The following is a 17,629-nucleotide window of genomic DNA, read 5'->3' as shown; positions in this document are numbered from 1 at the left end:
TGATAATAATGACTGCTCTTGTTGTTGGGTCAGAATATCAGATCAAAGTGCCAAGTTTAGAGAATACAAAAAAATATAAATATAACAGTAAATGCAGTTTGCATATAATTAGGCTTCTTTTTTTTTTTTTTTTTTTTTTGTGCCCATCCCAGAGGTGCAATATTGTTTTAAACAAGATGACTGGAAAGAACTGAATTTTTCCTATTTTTATGCCTAATTTGGTGTCAACTGACAAAGTATTTGCAGAGAAAATGTCAATGTTAAAGTTTACCATGGACACACACACACACACACAGACAACCGAACACCGGGTTAAAACATAGACTCACTTTGTTTACACAAGTGAGTCAAAAAGAGTGATGTCAAAAAGTTGACAAATACAGTAGGCCCACATGAGCAAGCAGGCAGCGTCATGTATTATATCATCAGTTAGGCCATAGCCTGGAAATAAAACAGCACAACTGTTGCCCCTTGCCACAGTGAAGAGTGAATGAGAGAGGTGTTGGGCGTGTTGCAGGTGACTCACAAGGTGACAGGGGAGGTAATGGTCATCAAGGAACTCTTCAACTTCAACGAGGAGGCCCAGAAAAGTTTCCTGCATGAGGTGAGTGGGGGGTCTGTTGTCACCAGGGTTTGTGGTCCTGCTGCTGTGTTTGTGTGTAGCGTGGGGGTGTGGGGGTGGGGGTTATGTGGGTGTGGGTGAGTGTGTGTTTATGCGTCTGTAGTGTGTGTGTGTGTTTCTGTGGGTGTGGTTGAGTGTGTATGTGTGTAGTGTGTGCGTACTGTGTGTGTGTGTGTGTTAATGTGGGTGAATGTGTGTGTGTGTGTGAGTGTGTGTCCCGTTCCTTCCATTCTGTAGAATATCAAAAAGTGATATTGATTGGAAAAAAATAATACAAATAAAAACAAAAAACCAAAGAAATGTTAGTGCTGCATTATGACAATGCTTTGTCCACATGGGTGGGAGCCTGAAGTTTATACATTGAACTCTGTTGTGATGGTGTGTAACCCAAAACAGTATAGTATGATATGGTACAATACAAGACCATACAATTCAATGCAAGGCAAGGCAATGCAATACAGCACAGCACAGCACAGTACAGCACAGCACAGCACAGCACAGTTACAGTACAGTAGAGTACAGTATAGCACAGTACAATACAAAAGACATCACTGGATCTGTCTTTAGGCTCTGACGCCTTGAAACTTGGAACTGAAACTAATACTGTTGTGGTGGTGACAGGTGTCTGTGTTACGCAAGCTGGACCACCCCAATGTGCTCAAGTTCCTGGGCGTGCTGTACAGAGACAAGAAGCTCAACATGGTCACAGGTATTGCAGTGTGGCTTCATTAACCCTTTCAGCACCAGGTCTGTTCTATGCTCAGTGACGAGGGATGTTTGGTCACACAGGGGGTAATGGTTAGAAGAAAAAAAAGGGGGGGGGAAAGGAATTCTAGCATGCAAACTACTAAAAGAAAGTAGAAATAATCCATATTTTATGAAAGGAAAGTGAACACGCTGTCCATTTATGACAGTTTCACATGAATCTAATGACTGTGTGATAGGAAAATTCCTACAATGACGCGGATGGAAAGTACCGTCCTGGGGCACTAGAGGGGTTAACTGGTCAAACTGAAAATGTTGATTTGACATTGTATGGCATTGTATTTTCATCAAAATGAAGACAGTAGGAAGTGGCGATGCAAAAACAGTTAAGATATACAGTTTACAGATGTAAATTATGCTGTGTCTGCTTCACAGTAAATTGATTTATAACTTTTTGTTGTTATTGTTGTTGTTTTACTCATGTTCTTCACGGAGAGGGGAGAGACTTTAGAACCACAGAATCTAAAATGTGTGAAAGAATGTGATATATATACGATTTTTTTTTTTTTAAGCATTGGTGTAGAATGTCTTTTCCTTATTGAACTTGTTTTGTTCATGTTGACACTTGAAGGATCCAACTAATACAGAACAAGACGTTACGATTTTTTTTTTTTCTTTTTTCAAAAAAGAAGCTCCACAAGGTCGCAGGTCAGTCAGGGTCTTGTGGTTTGGGGTTCAAGCCTGGAACAGGGACATGAAATGCTGTCCCTGTTTTTGAAGGGGGACAGGGGAGGGTGTTTGTTGTTTTCTTGTGCCCGTCTTTATTTTGTCCATTGTTTTTAGCATTTTGTTTTGTTGTATAGAGTGGGCTGACGATGTTGTGGATAAGAGATCAGGGGAGCAGAAGGCAAATTCTTTAAGCTGAAATGTTTAAAACTGGACCCGGACAGGTAGTGTGTTGGAATGTCATTTCCATGAGCCGGTCAGACAGTAACTGCACTGTCACGTCCATAACCCATTCAACCTTTGGGAGTCTGCAGCCTCAGAATGCCTCCATGGCATATTTGTGCAGAAAAAAAGGCAGAACATTTGCTGAAATGAACAGGTTTTTCCTCCAAATTGACTCTGCCCGGAAACTGCCCGAAATGCTGTAGAAGTCTTACCCCCTTTGCTTGCATTTTAAACATGTAGGAACTTAGAAACCGTTTCATTTAAACTACCTCTTCTACGTTCGTGGGCTGTAACTCCCACGTTCACTCGTATATATGCGAGTGGGCTTTTACGTGCATGACCGTTTTTAACCCGCCATGTAGGCAGCCATACTCCGCTTTCAGGGGTGTGCATGCCGGGTATGTTCTTGCTTCCATAACTCACCAAACGCTGACATGGATTACAGGATCTTTAACGTGCGTATTTGATCTTCTGCTTGCGTATACGCACTAAGGGGCTTCAGGCACTGGCAGGTCTGCACATATGTTGACCTGGGAGATTGTAAAAATCTCCACCCTTTACCCACCAGGCGCCGTCACCGTGATTCGAACCCGGGACCCTCAGATTGAAAGTCCAGTGCTTTAACCATTCGGCTATTGCGCCCATCATTTCATTTAAACAAATGTTGACCCCTGAGCAGTGCTAGGGCGCTGGGTTCAATGAGTTCAACTGAGCAGCAATGTTGGATAGATATATCCACTATGTAAATACTCGTTGTCATTGTTGTTGTTTTCTTTTCTTTTCTTTTCTTTTTTTGTTTTGTTGAATTAGCAGCAAAATTGGAAGGAATATGTCCACAGTGTGAATCATGATTCCATCGTTTATCTTGATCACCTAAATGTAGACGAAAGACCAGCAAAGAAGATTTGTTGAATGTGCACTAAACAATACATATACAGTATATCACATTAGAGTAATGTGTGATGAAAAAACCAGAAAGGTATTTGACATCCGTAAATACCACATGCTGCAGAACAAAAGAAGGAAAAATGTCATTGCCCAGTATGTCGCCTTCATCTGTACCTCAGAAAATGTTATGATCTTTGAAGGACACAATGAATTGAATGAATGATTTATCGTCATGAAGATCACAACCATCATCATTAGCATTGCTGACCTTTTCCATTTTTTTCTTTCTTTTTATTATTGTTATTATTATTATTATTAGCATTGCTGACCTTTTCCATTTTTTCTTTATTATTATTATTATCATCATCATTATCATCATCATCATCATCATTGTTATTATTATTGGTAGTAGTAGTAGTAGTAGTAGTATCTTTATTATTACTGTCATTTTATTAGTATTATTATTTCCATCCCAACGCTGACTGCTCTAAAACCCTCTTGGCTGAGAGAGTAGAGATGTAACTTGGCAAGACACTCTCCGCTATAATCAAATTCCAGCTCAGACTGTTGGGACAGCAGTTAACTCCTCTGCTGTTCTGATGGTCATAGTGGAGCACGACTGACTATGATGCATACACATTATTATTGGTATCATTATCACCATCATTACAAGCGTGGTGGCTGCACTGTGTGTCAGAATACATTGAGGGCGGCACGCTGTCAGAGATCCTGATGGACCATGCTGTGGAACTGACGTGGGTACAGAGGACCAGCTTTGTCAAGGACATTTCTGCAGGAATGGTGAGTGAAAGGATAAAGGTTAAGGTCAACTCACTCTGGGCGAATAGTTTTCTCCCTTGCTTTTCCCTACGGATGACCCATTTCTCAGGGTTAGGAAAAAAATCACAAAAAATACAAAACATAAAGTAACTGAATGAAACTCACTGTACTTGACCCACTGACCCCTCTCCTCACGTCATGTGAACGCCCACCCCCCTCCCTCTTCACGGCTCTCAGAAGCTGAGTCACTATCAGTAACTTCTTGTTGGTAGCTTTCTTCACTGCAGATATTTTATTCCTCGTCTTCATCATCCTCGTCAATGGCAAAACCTTCAGTTTGAAGCATTTCAATCACTTCAGCAACAGTAAAAACTGCTTGTATCGCCTGCAACGCCATTTTCGATACGTATGCAGATTAGCTTGTCTTGTGGGGTCCTGAACTCGCTGGCTCGCTGTGGAGTGTGCTGTTACGGAATCTCATGAAGAAACTTTCCATTCGACCCTTGACACATTCACAATGCCTTGTGTAGCTGCAATTGTTATGCTACCCCATGAGGAGAACGTGGAAAAATGTTCAAATGTTGAAACCACAGTAGCATTCCATCGTCCGGAGTGAGTTAAAGGTCCCTTGGCCTTTCAGGGGCAGTGGATTCAAAACCCTTTTTTTTTTTTTTATGTGTTTTACGGACAGTGAATTCAAAATGCGCTGTTTCTAGGGCTCAGCAATGGAAAGGCTGCGGCCCAGTCCTCTCCTTCTGCTGCTGTTGGTATGGTTTGTTCATCTGTTTGGTTCAGTCCTACCTGTCATTGTTTGTTGATCTGTTTGGTTCAGTCCTACCTGTCATTGTTTGTTGATCTGTTTGTTTCAGTCCTACCTGTCATTGTTTATCTGTTTGTTTCAGTCCTACCTGTCATTGTTGATCTGTTTGTTTCAGTCCTACCTGTCATTGTTTATCTGTTGTTTCAGCCCTTCCTGTCATTGTTTGTTAAACTATTTGTTCCAGTCCTACCTGTCATTGTTGATCTGTTTGTTTCAGTCCTACCTGTCATTGTTTGTTTCAGTCCTACCTGTCATTGTTTATCTGTTGTTTCAGCCCTACCTGTCATTGTTTATCTGTTGTTTCAGTCCTGCCTGTCATTGTTTATCTGTTGTTTCAGCCCTACCTGTCATTGTTTATCTGTTGTTTCAGTCCTGCCTGTCATTGTTTATCTGTTGTTTCAGTCCTACCTGTCATTGTTTATCTGTTGTTTCAGCCCTACCTGTCATTGTTTATCTGTTTGTTTCAGTCCTACCTGTCATTGTTTATCTGTTTGTTTCAGTCCTGCCTGTCATTTTTTATCTGTTGTTTCAGTCCTACCTGTCATTGTTGATCTGTTTGTTTCAGTCCTACCTGTCATTGTTTATCTGTTTGTTTCAGTCCTACCTGTCATTGTTTCAGTCCTACCTGTCATTGTTGATCTGTTTGTTTCAGTCCTACCTGTCATTGTTTGTTTCAGTCCTACCTGTCATTGTTTATCTGTTTGTTTCAGTCCTACCTGTCATTGTTGATCTGTTTGTTTCAGTCCTACCTGTCATTGTTGATCTGTTGTTTCAGTCCTACCTGTCATTGTTTATCTGTTGTTTCAGTCCTACCTGTCATTGTTTATCTGTTGTTTCAGTCCTACCTGTCATTGTTTGTTGATCTGTTTGTTTCAGTCCTACCTGTCATTGTTGATCTGTTTGTTTCAGTCCTACCTGTCATTGTTGATCTGTTTGTTTCAGTCCTACCTGTCATTGTTTGTTTCAGTCCTACCTGTCATTGTTTATCTGTTTGTTTCAGTCCTACCTGTCATTGTTTATCTGTTTGTTTCAGTCCTACCTGTCATTGTTTATCTGTTGTTTCAGTCCTACCTGTCATTGTTTATCTGTTTGTTTCAGTCCTACCTGTCATTGTTTGTTTCAGTCCTACCTGTCATTGTTTGTTTCAGTCCTACCTGTCATTGTTTATCTGTTGTTTCAGTCCTACCTGTCATTGTTGATCTGTTTGTTTCAGTCCTACCTGTCATTGTTTGTCTGTTTGTTTCAGTCCTACCTGTCATTGTTTATCTGTTTCAGTCCTGCCTGTCATTGTTTATCTGTTTCAGTCCTACCTGTCATTGTTTATCTGTTTCAGCCCTACCTGTCATTGTTTATCTGTTTGTTTCAGTCCTACCTGTCATTGTTTGTCTGTTTGTTTCAGTCCTACCTGTCATTGTTTGTCTGTTTGTTTCAGTCCCACCTGTCATTGTTTGTTTCAGTCCTACCTGTCATTGTTTGTTTCAGCCCTACCTGTCATTGTTTATCTGTTTGTTTCAGTCCCACCTGTCATTGTTTGTCTGTTTGTTTCAGTCCCACCTGTCATTGTTTGTCTGTTTGTTTCAGTCCTACCTGTCATTGTTTATCTGTTTGTTTCAGTCCTACCTGTCATTGTTTGTCTGTTTGTTTCAGTCCTACCTGTCATTGTTTGTTGTTTCAGTCCTACCTGTCATTGTTTGTCTGTTTGTTTCAGTCCTACCTGTCATTGTTTGTTTCAGTCCTACCTGTCATTGTTTGTTTCAGTCCTACCTGTCATTGTTTATCTGTATGTTTCAGTCCTACCTGTGACTGATATGGTTTGTTTCACTTTCAGTTCTACCTGCCATGAATGTTTGTTTCAGTCCTGCCTGTCACTGATATGGTTTGTTTCCTACCTGTCATTGTCATCATTTGTTTCAGTCCTGCCTGTCACTGATATGGTTTGTTTCCTACCTGTCATTGTCATCATTTGTTTCAGTCCTACCTGTCACTGATATCGTTTGTTACCTACCTGTCATTGTTATCATTTGTTTCAGTCCTACCTTCATTCCATGAACATCATCCACAGGGACCTGAACTCCCGCAACTGTTTAATCCGACAGGTAGGCTGCTGCCAGTGTGGGGCTGTTCAATGTTCTGCTGAGGAATAGTTTATGTTGATTCTAGGAAAACCTCGGCTGTGACTTATAGAACCCACCCTAATTCCTTAAAACACTGTTAACTTGCTGTTTTCTGAGAACAGAAAAATTATATCTGAAATAATGCTTCTGTGCTGTATGTGTTTCTTTTAGATAGAGCTTTATTGTTAGGGAGAAAAAGATATGTACATCTGCTGACATTTTTTTTTTTTTAATTTATGTCATGCATTCTGTAACAGAAGTGTATGTGTGTAGAAGGTGTGTGTGGGTCATGGGGGGGGGTGGGGGTTGGGAGTGGGATGTCAGATTGCATGCATGTATGGTTTGTGTTTATAATATTACCATGTAGAATAGACTATTTATGGTGGGGACTGGATAACAAAAAAGCACATTGTTGCTTGTCTATTATCCTCAAAAAAGAATTTGCCTTGCCTTGCCTTGCCTTGCCTTGCATAGCCTCCTCTATCTGTCTTCCTTTCTTCTTTCTGTGTCAGTTTTCTCCACTGTCTTTTGTTTTTCTTTCTTGACTTTTGTACGCTGTGATGTGGACAGTGGAGTGATGGCCTAGGAAGCGAGAGAATCTGAGCGCGCTGGTTTGAAGCACAGCTCAGTCGCCAATATTTTCTCCCCCTTTACTAGACCTTGAGTGGTGGTCTGGACACTAGTCATAAACCGAGGTCCCATGTGCAGCATGCGCTTATTGCATGTAAAAGAACCCACAGCAACAAAAGGGTTGTCCCTGGCAAAATTCAATAGAAAAAATCCACTTCGATAGGAACAACAAATAAAATTGCATGCAGGAAAAAACACAAAAAAATGGGTGGCGCTCTCGATGTAGCGAGGCACTCTCCCTGGGAAGAGTCAGCCCGAATTTCACACAGAGAAATCTGTTGTGACAAAAAAGAGAAATACGAATACTGCAGCTAAGTAGAAAAAGGAAAAAAAAAAAAAGCCAACACTTTTGTTATTGTGCTTATCTTGATACCCGGAAAAAAAATAATAAAAAATAAAAAAAATACAGTAAAACTCAATCTGTCTTCCTTTCCTGTTTCTGTCCCAATTTTCTCTACTTTCCTTTGTTTTTCTTTCTGGACTTTTGTACGCTAGGGCTGGTTTGAAAGAGACCTTCCGCCTAGGAAGCGAGAGAATCTGAGCGCGCTGGTTCGAATCACGGCTCAGCCGCCGATATTTTCTCCCCCTCCACTAGACCTTGAGTGGTGGTCTGGACGCTAGTCATTCGGGTGAGACGATAAACCGAGGTCCCGTGTGCAGCATGCACTTAGTGCACGTAAAATAACCCACGGCAACAAAAGGGTTGTCCCTGGCAAAATTCTGTAGAAAAATCCACTTCGATAGGAAAAACAAATAAAACTGCACGCAGGAAAAAAATAATAAAATAAAAGGGTGGCGCTGCAGTGTAGCGACGCGCTCTCCCTGGGGAGAGCAGCCCAAATTTCACACAGAGAAATCTGTTGTGATAAAAAGAAATACAAATACAAATACCCTAAAAAAAATAAATAAATATAAAATACAATTTATAAAAACTCAATCTCTCTTCCTTTCTTCTTCCTGTCTCAGTTTTCTCTACGTTCTCTTGTTTTTCTTTCTTGACTTTTGTTCACTGGATCTGGGTGGGAAAAACAAACAGACAGTAAACACTCTTGTGATTGTGCTTATCTTGATATTCTATATAAAAAAAAAATCAATTAAAATTTTTTTTTTTTAAGCAGTCTTCTTTTTCCTGTCCCAATTTTCTCTTCTTTCTCATGATTTTTTTTCTTGGCTTTTGTCACTAGGGCTGGTTGGACCCCCCCCCCTTTCTCCCCCTCCCCCCCTCCCCCCCAAAAAAAAAGCAACAACAATAACAACAACCAATAAAAAAAAAAATTTTTTTTTAAAACCCACTTCTTATTGTGCTCATCTCAGTACTCTGAAAAAATAAAAACAAAAAATACAGTAAAATTCTATCTATTTTCCTTTCTTTCTCCAGTCTCTACTCTCTTTTGTTTTTCTTTCTTGACTTTTGTACACAAGGGCTGGATCTGGAAAAAAAAAATTGTTATCGTGCTTATCTCGATAAAATGAAATTAAAAAAAAAAAAATTATGATAAAACTGTCTCCCATTCTTTTTACTGCCTCAATTTTCCCTACTTTCTAATGCTTTTCTTTCCTGACTTTTGTACACTAAGGATGGGTGGAAAAAGAAAAAAAACCACACCAAAAAAACCACTCTTGTTTTTTGTGTTTATCACGATACTCCGGAAAAAAAAAAACAAGAATAAAAGATATAATAAAAAAGTTAAGATGAATTTCGATTGATTGGTTCCCTGGGTGTGCAGGACCGCACGTTGGTGGTGGCCGACTTTGGGCTGGCCAAGATCCTGCCGCGGCCCCCAGAGGTGTTCCGGGTGGACAAGGAGAGGAACAGCCGGCCCGGCAAGAAGCGCTTCCAGCGCAAGAAGCGCCACACGGTGGTGGGCAACCCCTACTGGATGGCCCCCGAGATGCTGAACGGGGCGTCCTACGACGAGAAGGTGGACGTCTTCTCTTACGGCATCATCATCTGTGAGGTGAGGGTGGTGGTGGTGATCGTGATGGTGGTGGTGGTGATGATGGTGGTGGTGATGGTGATTGTGATGGTGGTGAGGGTGATGATGATGGTGGTGATGAGGGTGATTGTGATGATGGTGGTGATGATGATGGTGGTGGTGTTGGTGATTGTGAGGGTGATGGTGGTGGTGATGATGATGATGGTGGTGGTGATGATGATGATGGTGGTGGTGAGGGTGATGATGATGGTGGTGATGTGTGGTGATGATGATGGTGAGGGTGATGGTGGTGGTGAGGGTGGTGGTGGTGAGAGTGATGGTGGTGGTGAGGGTGATGATGATGGTGGTGGTGAGGGTGATTGTGATGGTTGTGGTGATGATGATGGTGGTGGTGTTGGTGAGGGTGATGGTGGTGAGGGTGGTGGTGGTGGTGAGGGTGATGATGATTGTGATGGTGATGATGATGGTGGTGGTTAGGGTGATGATGGTGGTGGTGAGGGTGATGATGATGGTGGTGGTGAGGGTGATGATGAGGATGCTAGTGGTGGTGAGGATGATGATGTTGGTGGCGATGGTGAGGGAGCTGATGACAATGATGGTGAGGTCAGTGGTGAGGATGATAGTGATGATGAGGATGGTGAGGGCGATTGTGAGGGCGATGTTGACAGTGATGGTGAGAGTGATAGTGGTGATGGTGAGGATGGAAATGATGGTAAGGGTGATGATGATGATGGTGAGGGTAATGATGGTGGTGATTGTGAGGGAGGAGGAGGATGATGTTGATAACGATGATGGTGAGGATGATGCTGATGATGGTGAGGATATGTTGATGGTGATAACGATGGTGATGGTGGGCATAAGGAGGAGCAGCAAGAGGATAATAATAATGATGATGATGGTGAGGATGTTTATGAAGATACTGTTGACGATCAGGGTGTAGCTAGTGTGTTGGGTTTATGTAAAGGTCAGGCATCTGCTCCTTTCCTTCATTTTTTGACTCACTTGTGTAATCAAAGTGAGTCTATGTTTTAACCCGGTGTTCGGTTGTCTGTGTGTCTGTGTGTGTGTGTGTCTGTGTGTCCGTGGTAAACTTTAACATTGACATTTTCTCTGCAAATACTTTGTCAGTTGACACCAAATTAGGCATAAAAATAGGAAAAATTCAGTTCTTTCCAGTCATCTTGTTTAAAACAATATTGCACCTCTGGGATGGGCACACACACAAAAAAAAAAAAAAAAATGAAGCCTAATTATATGCAAACTGCATTTACTGTTATATTTATATTTTTTGTTCTTCTTTTTTTCCCTTCACTTTTTTGACACCTATGCACACACACACACACAAACACACACACACACACACACACACACACACACACACAAGAGGGAGCACTTTACAATAAACATTAAACACAAACGCAGATACATAATTACTTACAATTTCAGTTTCAGTTTCAGTAGCTCAAGGAGGCGTCACTGCGTTCGGACAAACCATATACGCTACACCACATCTGCCAAGCAGATGTCTGACCAGCAGCGTAACCCAACGCGCTTAGTCAGGCCTTGAGAAAAACAAAAAAAAACACAAAAAAACGGGCGAATAAATAATAGATAAGCTTACATAAATAAATAAATAAATGAATAATAATTATAATATAGAAAAAGGTAATTACTTACAAAAGGAAGAAAAGTAATTATTCAGCACACACAGAAGCATTCAGAACTACATATTTCGTTATTTATTCACACACACACGCACACACACACACACACACCACCACCACCAACCCAACAACCCACACACCTTTACATCATTATACCCCAACGATATTTATGTGTGTGTGTGTGTGTGTGTGTAATATGTATATGATGTGTGTGTGTGATATATGTATGCTATTTGATGTGTGTGTAATATATGTATATATGATATGTATGTGTGTAATGTGTGTGTGTATGATATGTTTATGATATGTGTATGAGATGTGTGTGTGTGAATTGTTTATGATAGTGTGTGTGTGTGTGTTTGTGATTTGCATGATTTGTATGTGCGCGATATGTGTGTGTGATATGTGTATGATATGTATGTGTGTGAGTGGTATCTGTATGATGTTTGTGCATGACATGTGTGTGTGATATGTGTAAATGTATGTGCATGATATGTGTGTGCGAAATGTGTATGGTACTTGTATGTGTGTGTGAAATACGCATGATGATTGTGTGGTATATTTGTGCACGATGTGTGTTTGTCTGTGGTTTGTACACGTGTGTGATATACTCATGATGAGTGTGTGTTATATCTGCATGCGACGCGTGACGTGTGCAGATCATAGCGCGGGTGTCTGCAGACCCCGACGACCTGCCGCGGTGTGTGGACTTTGGGCTGAACGTGGACCTGTTCCACAAGAAGTTCTGTCAGGACTGCCCTGAGCCTCTCCTCATGCTGGCCGTCCTCTGCTCTCAGCTGGAGCCAGACAAACGGTGAGGGGAGGGGGGGTTGAGGGAGGGTGGGAGGGGGGATTTGAAGGAGGGTGGGAGGGGGCCCCGGGGGTGTGAGGGTGAGATGGGAGGTTGGAGGGAAAGGAGAGAGGGAGAGAGAGCTGGGGGGTGGAGAGAGAGAGGGGTGGGGAGAGATGGGAGGGTGGGGGAAGGGGGAGCTGGGGAAGTGGGGGGGGGGGGGTAAGAGTGGAGGGGAAGCTTGAAGGATGGGTGATAGCTTGAAGGAGAGGCGAGTTTTTAGAGGGGGAGAAGGGGTGGGGAGTTGGGGAAGGGGGGGAGCTTGAAGGAGAGGCGAGTTTTTAGGAGAGGTGAGTTTTTAGAGGGGGGGAAGGGATGTGGGGGGGGGAGTTGGGGAAGGGGGGGAGCTTGAAGGAGAGGCGAGTTTTTAGGAGAGGTGAGTTTTTAGAGGGGGGGAAGGGATGTGGGGGGGGGGGAGTTCAGGAAGGGGGGGAGCTTGAAGGAGAGGCGAGTTTTTAGGAGAGGTGAGTTTTTAGAGGGGGGGAAGGGATTTGGGGGGGGGGGGGAGTTCGGGAAGGGGGGGAGCTTGAAGGAGAGGCAAGTTTTTAGGAGAGGTGAGTTTTTAGAGGGGGGGGGAGGTGGGGGGGAGTTGGGGAAGGGGGGGGAGCTTGAAGGAGAGGCGAGTTTTTAGAGGGGGGAAGGGGGGTGGTGGTGGGGGGGAGTTGGGAGAGGGGAGAGGGGGGGAGCTTGAAGGATGGGTGATGGCTTGGAGGAGAGGGAAGGGCTGGGGAGAGTGGGGTGGGGTCTGGGAAGGGAGGGAAGGAGGGGAGAGGGGGAAGGAGGGGGGAGAGAAGCAGGACAGTGAAGTAGAAAAGTGCATGAACCAAGTGACATTGATTGTTTGTGTGCTCAGTGAGTAAACTACAAAATATTGACCAGAGAACAGTTCATGTTTCACTGAGATTGGTGGTGTGAAAAATGCTATGGTTGGGCTTTATTGCCCCCCCCCCCCCCCCCCCCGCCACCCCCAATCCCCCCCCACCTCCCCCCCCAAAAAGATTGGGAAAATCCACCACCAGCAAACGATGTTCTAGCCGCAGGGATCAAAGTTTGATAAGAAAAAAGTAGCAGCTTATAGCCTTGAGATTATGGTAATCCTTTTTTTAAATTTTTTTAAAATAAATCATCAATGAGGAGGTGGGGGTGGGGGTATCTACCGTCAACAACAACAACAACAACAAAATTATGGTAATCTTGATCCAGCCACCCGTTCATGCCAAAGGCAAGCCTGTACTCCTGTTTTGTCTGCACGTTTCGTGTCAAGAGACAAATATGCAGTCCAGTTGTGCATACACACACCAAGACAAACACTTTCTCCCAGACCTCCTTGTCGGTACGATTTTTCCATATTTTGTACATCATCACCACCAAATTCATCATCCTCACCATCGCCATCAACATAATAACATCATCACCCTCACCACCACCGTCACAATCACCCTCACCACCACCATCACAATCACCACCACCATCATCATCATCATCACCACCACCACCATCATCATCACCACCACCACCATCATCATCATCATCACTGTCACCATTTTTCTATCCAGTACAATGATATGCAACACTGAATGAAAAAGGTCTCGAAAACTAAGAAAAGGAACGAACACCAGCCTTTATGAGCAAGTGAATGTGGGTTGTTATTTTGAAACCTGTTGGCCTTGTGACATGATGAAGTGTAACAGTGAGGAGTTCTTGTTGGCCTTGTGACATGATGAGGTGTAACAGTGAGGAGTTCTTGTTGGCCTTGTGACATGATGAGGTGTAACAGTGAGTAGTTCTTGTTGGCCTTGTGACATGATGAGGTGTAACAGTGAGGAGTTCTTGTTGGCCTTGTGACCTCATGAGGTGTAACAGTGAGGAGTTCTTGTTGGCCTTGTGTCATGATGAGGTGTAACAGTGAGGAGTTCTTGTTGGCCTTGTGTCATGATGAGGTGTAACAGTGAGGAGTTCTTGTTGGCTTTGTGAAATGATGAGGTGTAACATGTTGGCCTTGTGACATGATGAGGTGTAACAGTGAGTTCTTGTTGGCCTTGTGACATGATGAGGTGTAACAGTGAGTCTTGTTGGCCTTGTGCCGTGATGAGGTGTAACAGTGAGTTCTTGTTGGCCTTGTGACATGATGAGGTATAACAGTGAGGAGTTCTTGTTGGCCTTGTGCCATGATGAGGTGTAACAGTGAGGAGTTCTTGTTGGCCTTGTGACATGATGAGGTGTAACAGTGAGGAGTTCTTGTTGGCCTTGTGACATGATGAGGTGTAACAGTGAGGAGTTCTTGTTGGCCTTGTGACATGATGAAGTGTAACAGTGAGTTCTTGTTGGCCTTGTGACATGATGAAGTGTAACATGTTGGCCTTGTGCCATGATGAAGTGTAACAGTGAGGAGTTCTTGTTGGCCTTGTGACATGATGAGGTGTAACAGTGAGGAGTTCTTGTTGGCCTTGTGACATGATGAGGTGTAACAGTGAGGAGTTCTTGTTGGCCTTGTGACATGATGAGGTGTAACAGTGAGTTCTTGTTGGCCTTGTGACATGATGAGGTGTAACAGTGAGGAGTTCTTGTTGGCCTTGTGCCATGATGAGGTGTAACAGTGAGGAGTTCTTGTTGGCCTTGTGCCATCGTGAGGTGTAAAAGTGAGGAGTTCTTGTTGGCCTTGTGACATGATGAGGTGTAACATGTTGGCCTTGTGCCATGATGAGGTGTAACAGTGAGGAGTTCTTGTTGGCCTTGTGACATGATGAGGTGTAACAGTGAGGAGTTCTTGTTGGCCTTGTGACATGATGAGGTGTAACAGTGAGTTCTTGTTGGCCTTGTGACATGATGAAGTGTAACAGTGAGGAGTTCTTGTTGGCCTTGTGACATGATGAAGTGTAACAGTGAGGAGTTCTTGTTGGCCTTGTGCCATGATGAGGTGTAACAGTGAAGAGTTCTTGTTGGCCTTGTGACATGATGAGGTGTAAAAGTGAGGAGTTCTTGTTGGCCTTGTGACATGATGAGGTGTAACATGTTGGCCTTGTGCCATGATGAAGTGTAACAGTGAGGAGTTCTTGTTGGCCTTGTGACATGATGAGGTATAACAGTGAGGAGTTCTTGTTGGCCTTGTGCCATGATGAGGTGTAACAGTGAGGAGTTCTTGTTGGCCTTGTGCCATGATGAGGTGTAACAGTGAGGAGTTCTTGTTGGCCTTGTGACATGATGAGGTGTAAGAGTGAGGAGTTCTTGTTGGCCTTGTGACATGATGAGGTGTAACAGTGAGGAGTTTCTGTTGGCCTTGTGACATGATGAGGTGTAACAGTGAGGAGTTCTTCAAAATTCATGGGCTGTACCTTCCCATGTTCACTCCCTCCCCTGCCTCTTCCTTGTCTTCAGTTTCTACACTTTTAGAGTTGTGCATGCGTGTGAATGACTGGTGTGAAAGCGCTTAGATTTGTCTCTGCGCAAGATTCAGCGCTATATCGATACTGTCATTATTATAATCAATGAGTGGGTTTTTACATGAATGACCGTTTTCACCTTGCCATTTAGGCAGCCATACTCTGTGTTTGGGGATGTGCATGCTGTGCATGTTATTGTTCCAAAACCTGCTGAACGCTGACATGGATTACAGGGTATTTTACATGCGTATTTGATGTTCTGCATGCATCAGTGATGTGGAGATGTCCGCCCAGATTGCGTTAACAGCACAGATCCTTGATATTGTCAGTGCATATGGAGTGTACTTTTTTTTCTGAAAGTACGCAGATATTTGTTGACTGCTAGTACTCGAGGTGTACAAGTGGAAGATGGCAGAATGGTTAAGACGCTTATCTCTTGATGCAGTGTCCATGAGGGTGTGGGTTTGAATCCTAGTCTTGCCCTTTCTCCCAAGTTTGACTGGAAAATCAAACTAACTACTGAGTGTCTATTCTTGGATGAGACAATAAACCATGGTCCTGTATGCGGCACACACTTGAGGTACGGTAAAAGAACCTATAGCTACGTAAGTGTTGTCTACTGGCAAATTTCTGTAGTAGAAATCCACTCTGATAGGTGTGTGTGTGTGTGTGTGTGTGTGTGTGTGTGTGTGTGTGTGTGTGTGTGCATGCTTGACAGCAGCATAAACCAGCGTGCTTTTCAGGCTTTGAGTGCATGCGCGGCAACTTGACAGGGGTTGGCATCTCTGTGACTACTAGCCCTGTAGTGTCCACCCTGTCCTGTTTTCAGGCCGACGTTTGAGGAGGCCAACGAGCTGTGCGAGGCCCTGCTGCTGCACGTGGAGCACGGCCGCAAGGCGCCGCAGCGACTGCAGGGCTGCGCAGTGCAGTTCTACCACCACGCCAAGGACACGCTCTACACCCAGGAGGCCGCATCCCCCTCCCGCGGCAAGCACCCGCCCCCCAACCACTCCTCCTCCCCTCCCCCAGCCGCTGGCTCCTCCTCCTCCTCCACCACCACCTCCACAGACCAACACAAAGCTAGTCACGGCATCACCGCTACTACCACTGCAACTGTCATTGCTGGGGAGCAGGGGGAGGGTGGTGGGAAGGAGAGTGGCTGCTAACAGGGGAGGGGTGGGTGGATGGGGGGGGGGCGGTTCGGGGATATTTGGGGAACCAGGTGTTTAACAGAAACCGGGGGTGAAAGTGTTTCGGGGGGAGGAGGAGGGTTTGGGGGGGGGGGATATCTATGGAACCAGTTGTTGATTGAAATCAGGGGGAAAGTGTTTGGGGAATGTTTGTGGAACCAGTTGTTAATAGAAGACAGGGGAAAGTGTTTGGTGATATTTATGGAACCAGTTGTTATTAGAAGAGAGGGGAAAATGTTTGAGGATATTTATGTAATCAGCTGATTATCGGCGAAAGTGTTCAGGCATGTTTATTGGTGGAACTGGCTGTTTTCAGAGGAGGATGAGAAGCTTTGAAAAGAAGGCGTTTAGGATGTTTATGGAGAAAAGAAAAATGAAACTGTTGTGTTGATAAAGAAAGAGAGTAAGATTTGTTAGGCTTTCGAAGGCAACTGTTGATGTATTTCTTGAACACCGTTGCAGTGCTGTTTCCAACAGTACTTTGTTAGAGTTTTCATGACCACTACTTGAGCTATGCTAATAATGTATGTTATGATGGACCATTTTCACAAACATGTACTTACATAGATCCCACCTTAAGAATCGCAGTCGCTCAGTCTAAAATAAGATACTACTTTGTGAATTGACAGAAATTTATCATCTTTGTGAATTGACAGAAATTTGTCTTTGATATTTTGTCTTTTTGGTTTTTTGGTTGTTTTTTTTTATTCAGTTAACAGCAATATCTGACTTCATTGCTGGTCAGTTGTACATACTTTATCAGCTACTTAAGTTATTGTGGCGCATGTGACTGGAATCTGTTTATCCACTAATACTGGTTGTTGCAGATTTATAAAAATATGAAACAACAAATCTTAAATAAAAGCGATATAGCTAGCTGCCTGGTGGGATGCTGTTTGGCTTGACTCTTGTCAGTGGAAGCAAAGGGCACCATGGTTGGTTAGACCTTGGTCTTCCGATTCAGTGCCTAGGGTTCGGGGCACCTGTTTCGGCATGGTGTCGAGTCCTTGGGGAAAGGGACGTCACTCGAGTTTTCTTCACTCCACCCACGTGTGAATGGCGACCTGACTTAGAATTGGGAAGGTTAGAATGGCGGAA

At 43.6% G+C, this 17,629-nt stretch overlaps 1 protein-coding gene across 1 annotated transcript in view; it reads left to right on the top strand.

Annotated features, from left to right (window-relative positions):
* LOC143274606 (LIM domain kinase 1-like) overlaps window positions 1-16,507 on the top strand; it is an 81,230-nt gene extending 64,723 nt beyond the window's left edge. The window contains exons 9-15 of the mRNA XM_076578473.1: window positions 518-604; window positions 1,244-1,331; window positions 3,864-3,967; window positions 6,797-6,862; window positions 9,238-9,468; window positions 11,771-11,925; window positions 16,171-16,507. Coding sequence (XP_076434588.1) covers window positions 518-604; window positions 1,244-1,331; window positions 3,864-3,967; window positions 6,797-6,862; window positions 9,238-9,468; window positions 11,771-11,925; window positions 16,171-16,507 — 1,068 coding nt within the window. The remainder of the gene's footprint in view (window positions 1-517; window positions 605-1,243; window positions 1,332-3,863; window positions 3,968-6,796; window positions 6,863-9,237; window positions 9,469-11,770; window positions 11,926-16,170) is intronic.
* Window positions 16,508-17,629: the final 1,122 nt, after the last annotated feature.

The sequence above is a fragment of the Babylonia areolata genome, chromosome 29, assembly GCF_041734735.1.
Source record: "Babylonia areolata isolate BAREFJ2019XMU chromosome 29, ASM4173473v1, whole genome shotgun sequence".
In the NCBI taxonomy this organism is placed as follows: Eukaryota; Metazoa; Mollusca; class Gastropoda; order Neogastropoda; family Buccinidae; genus Babylonia; species Babylonia areolata.
Note: the sequence above shows the minus strand (reverse complement) of the source record. Positions and strands in the feature narration are given on the sequence as shown.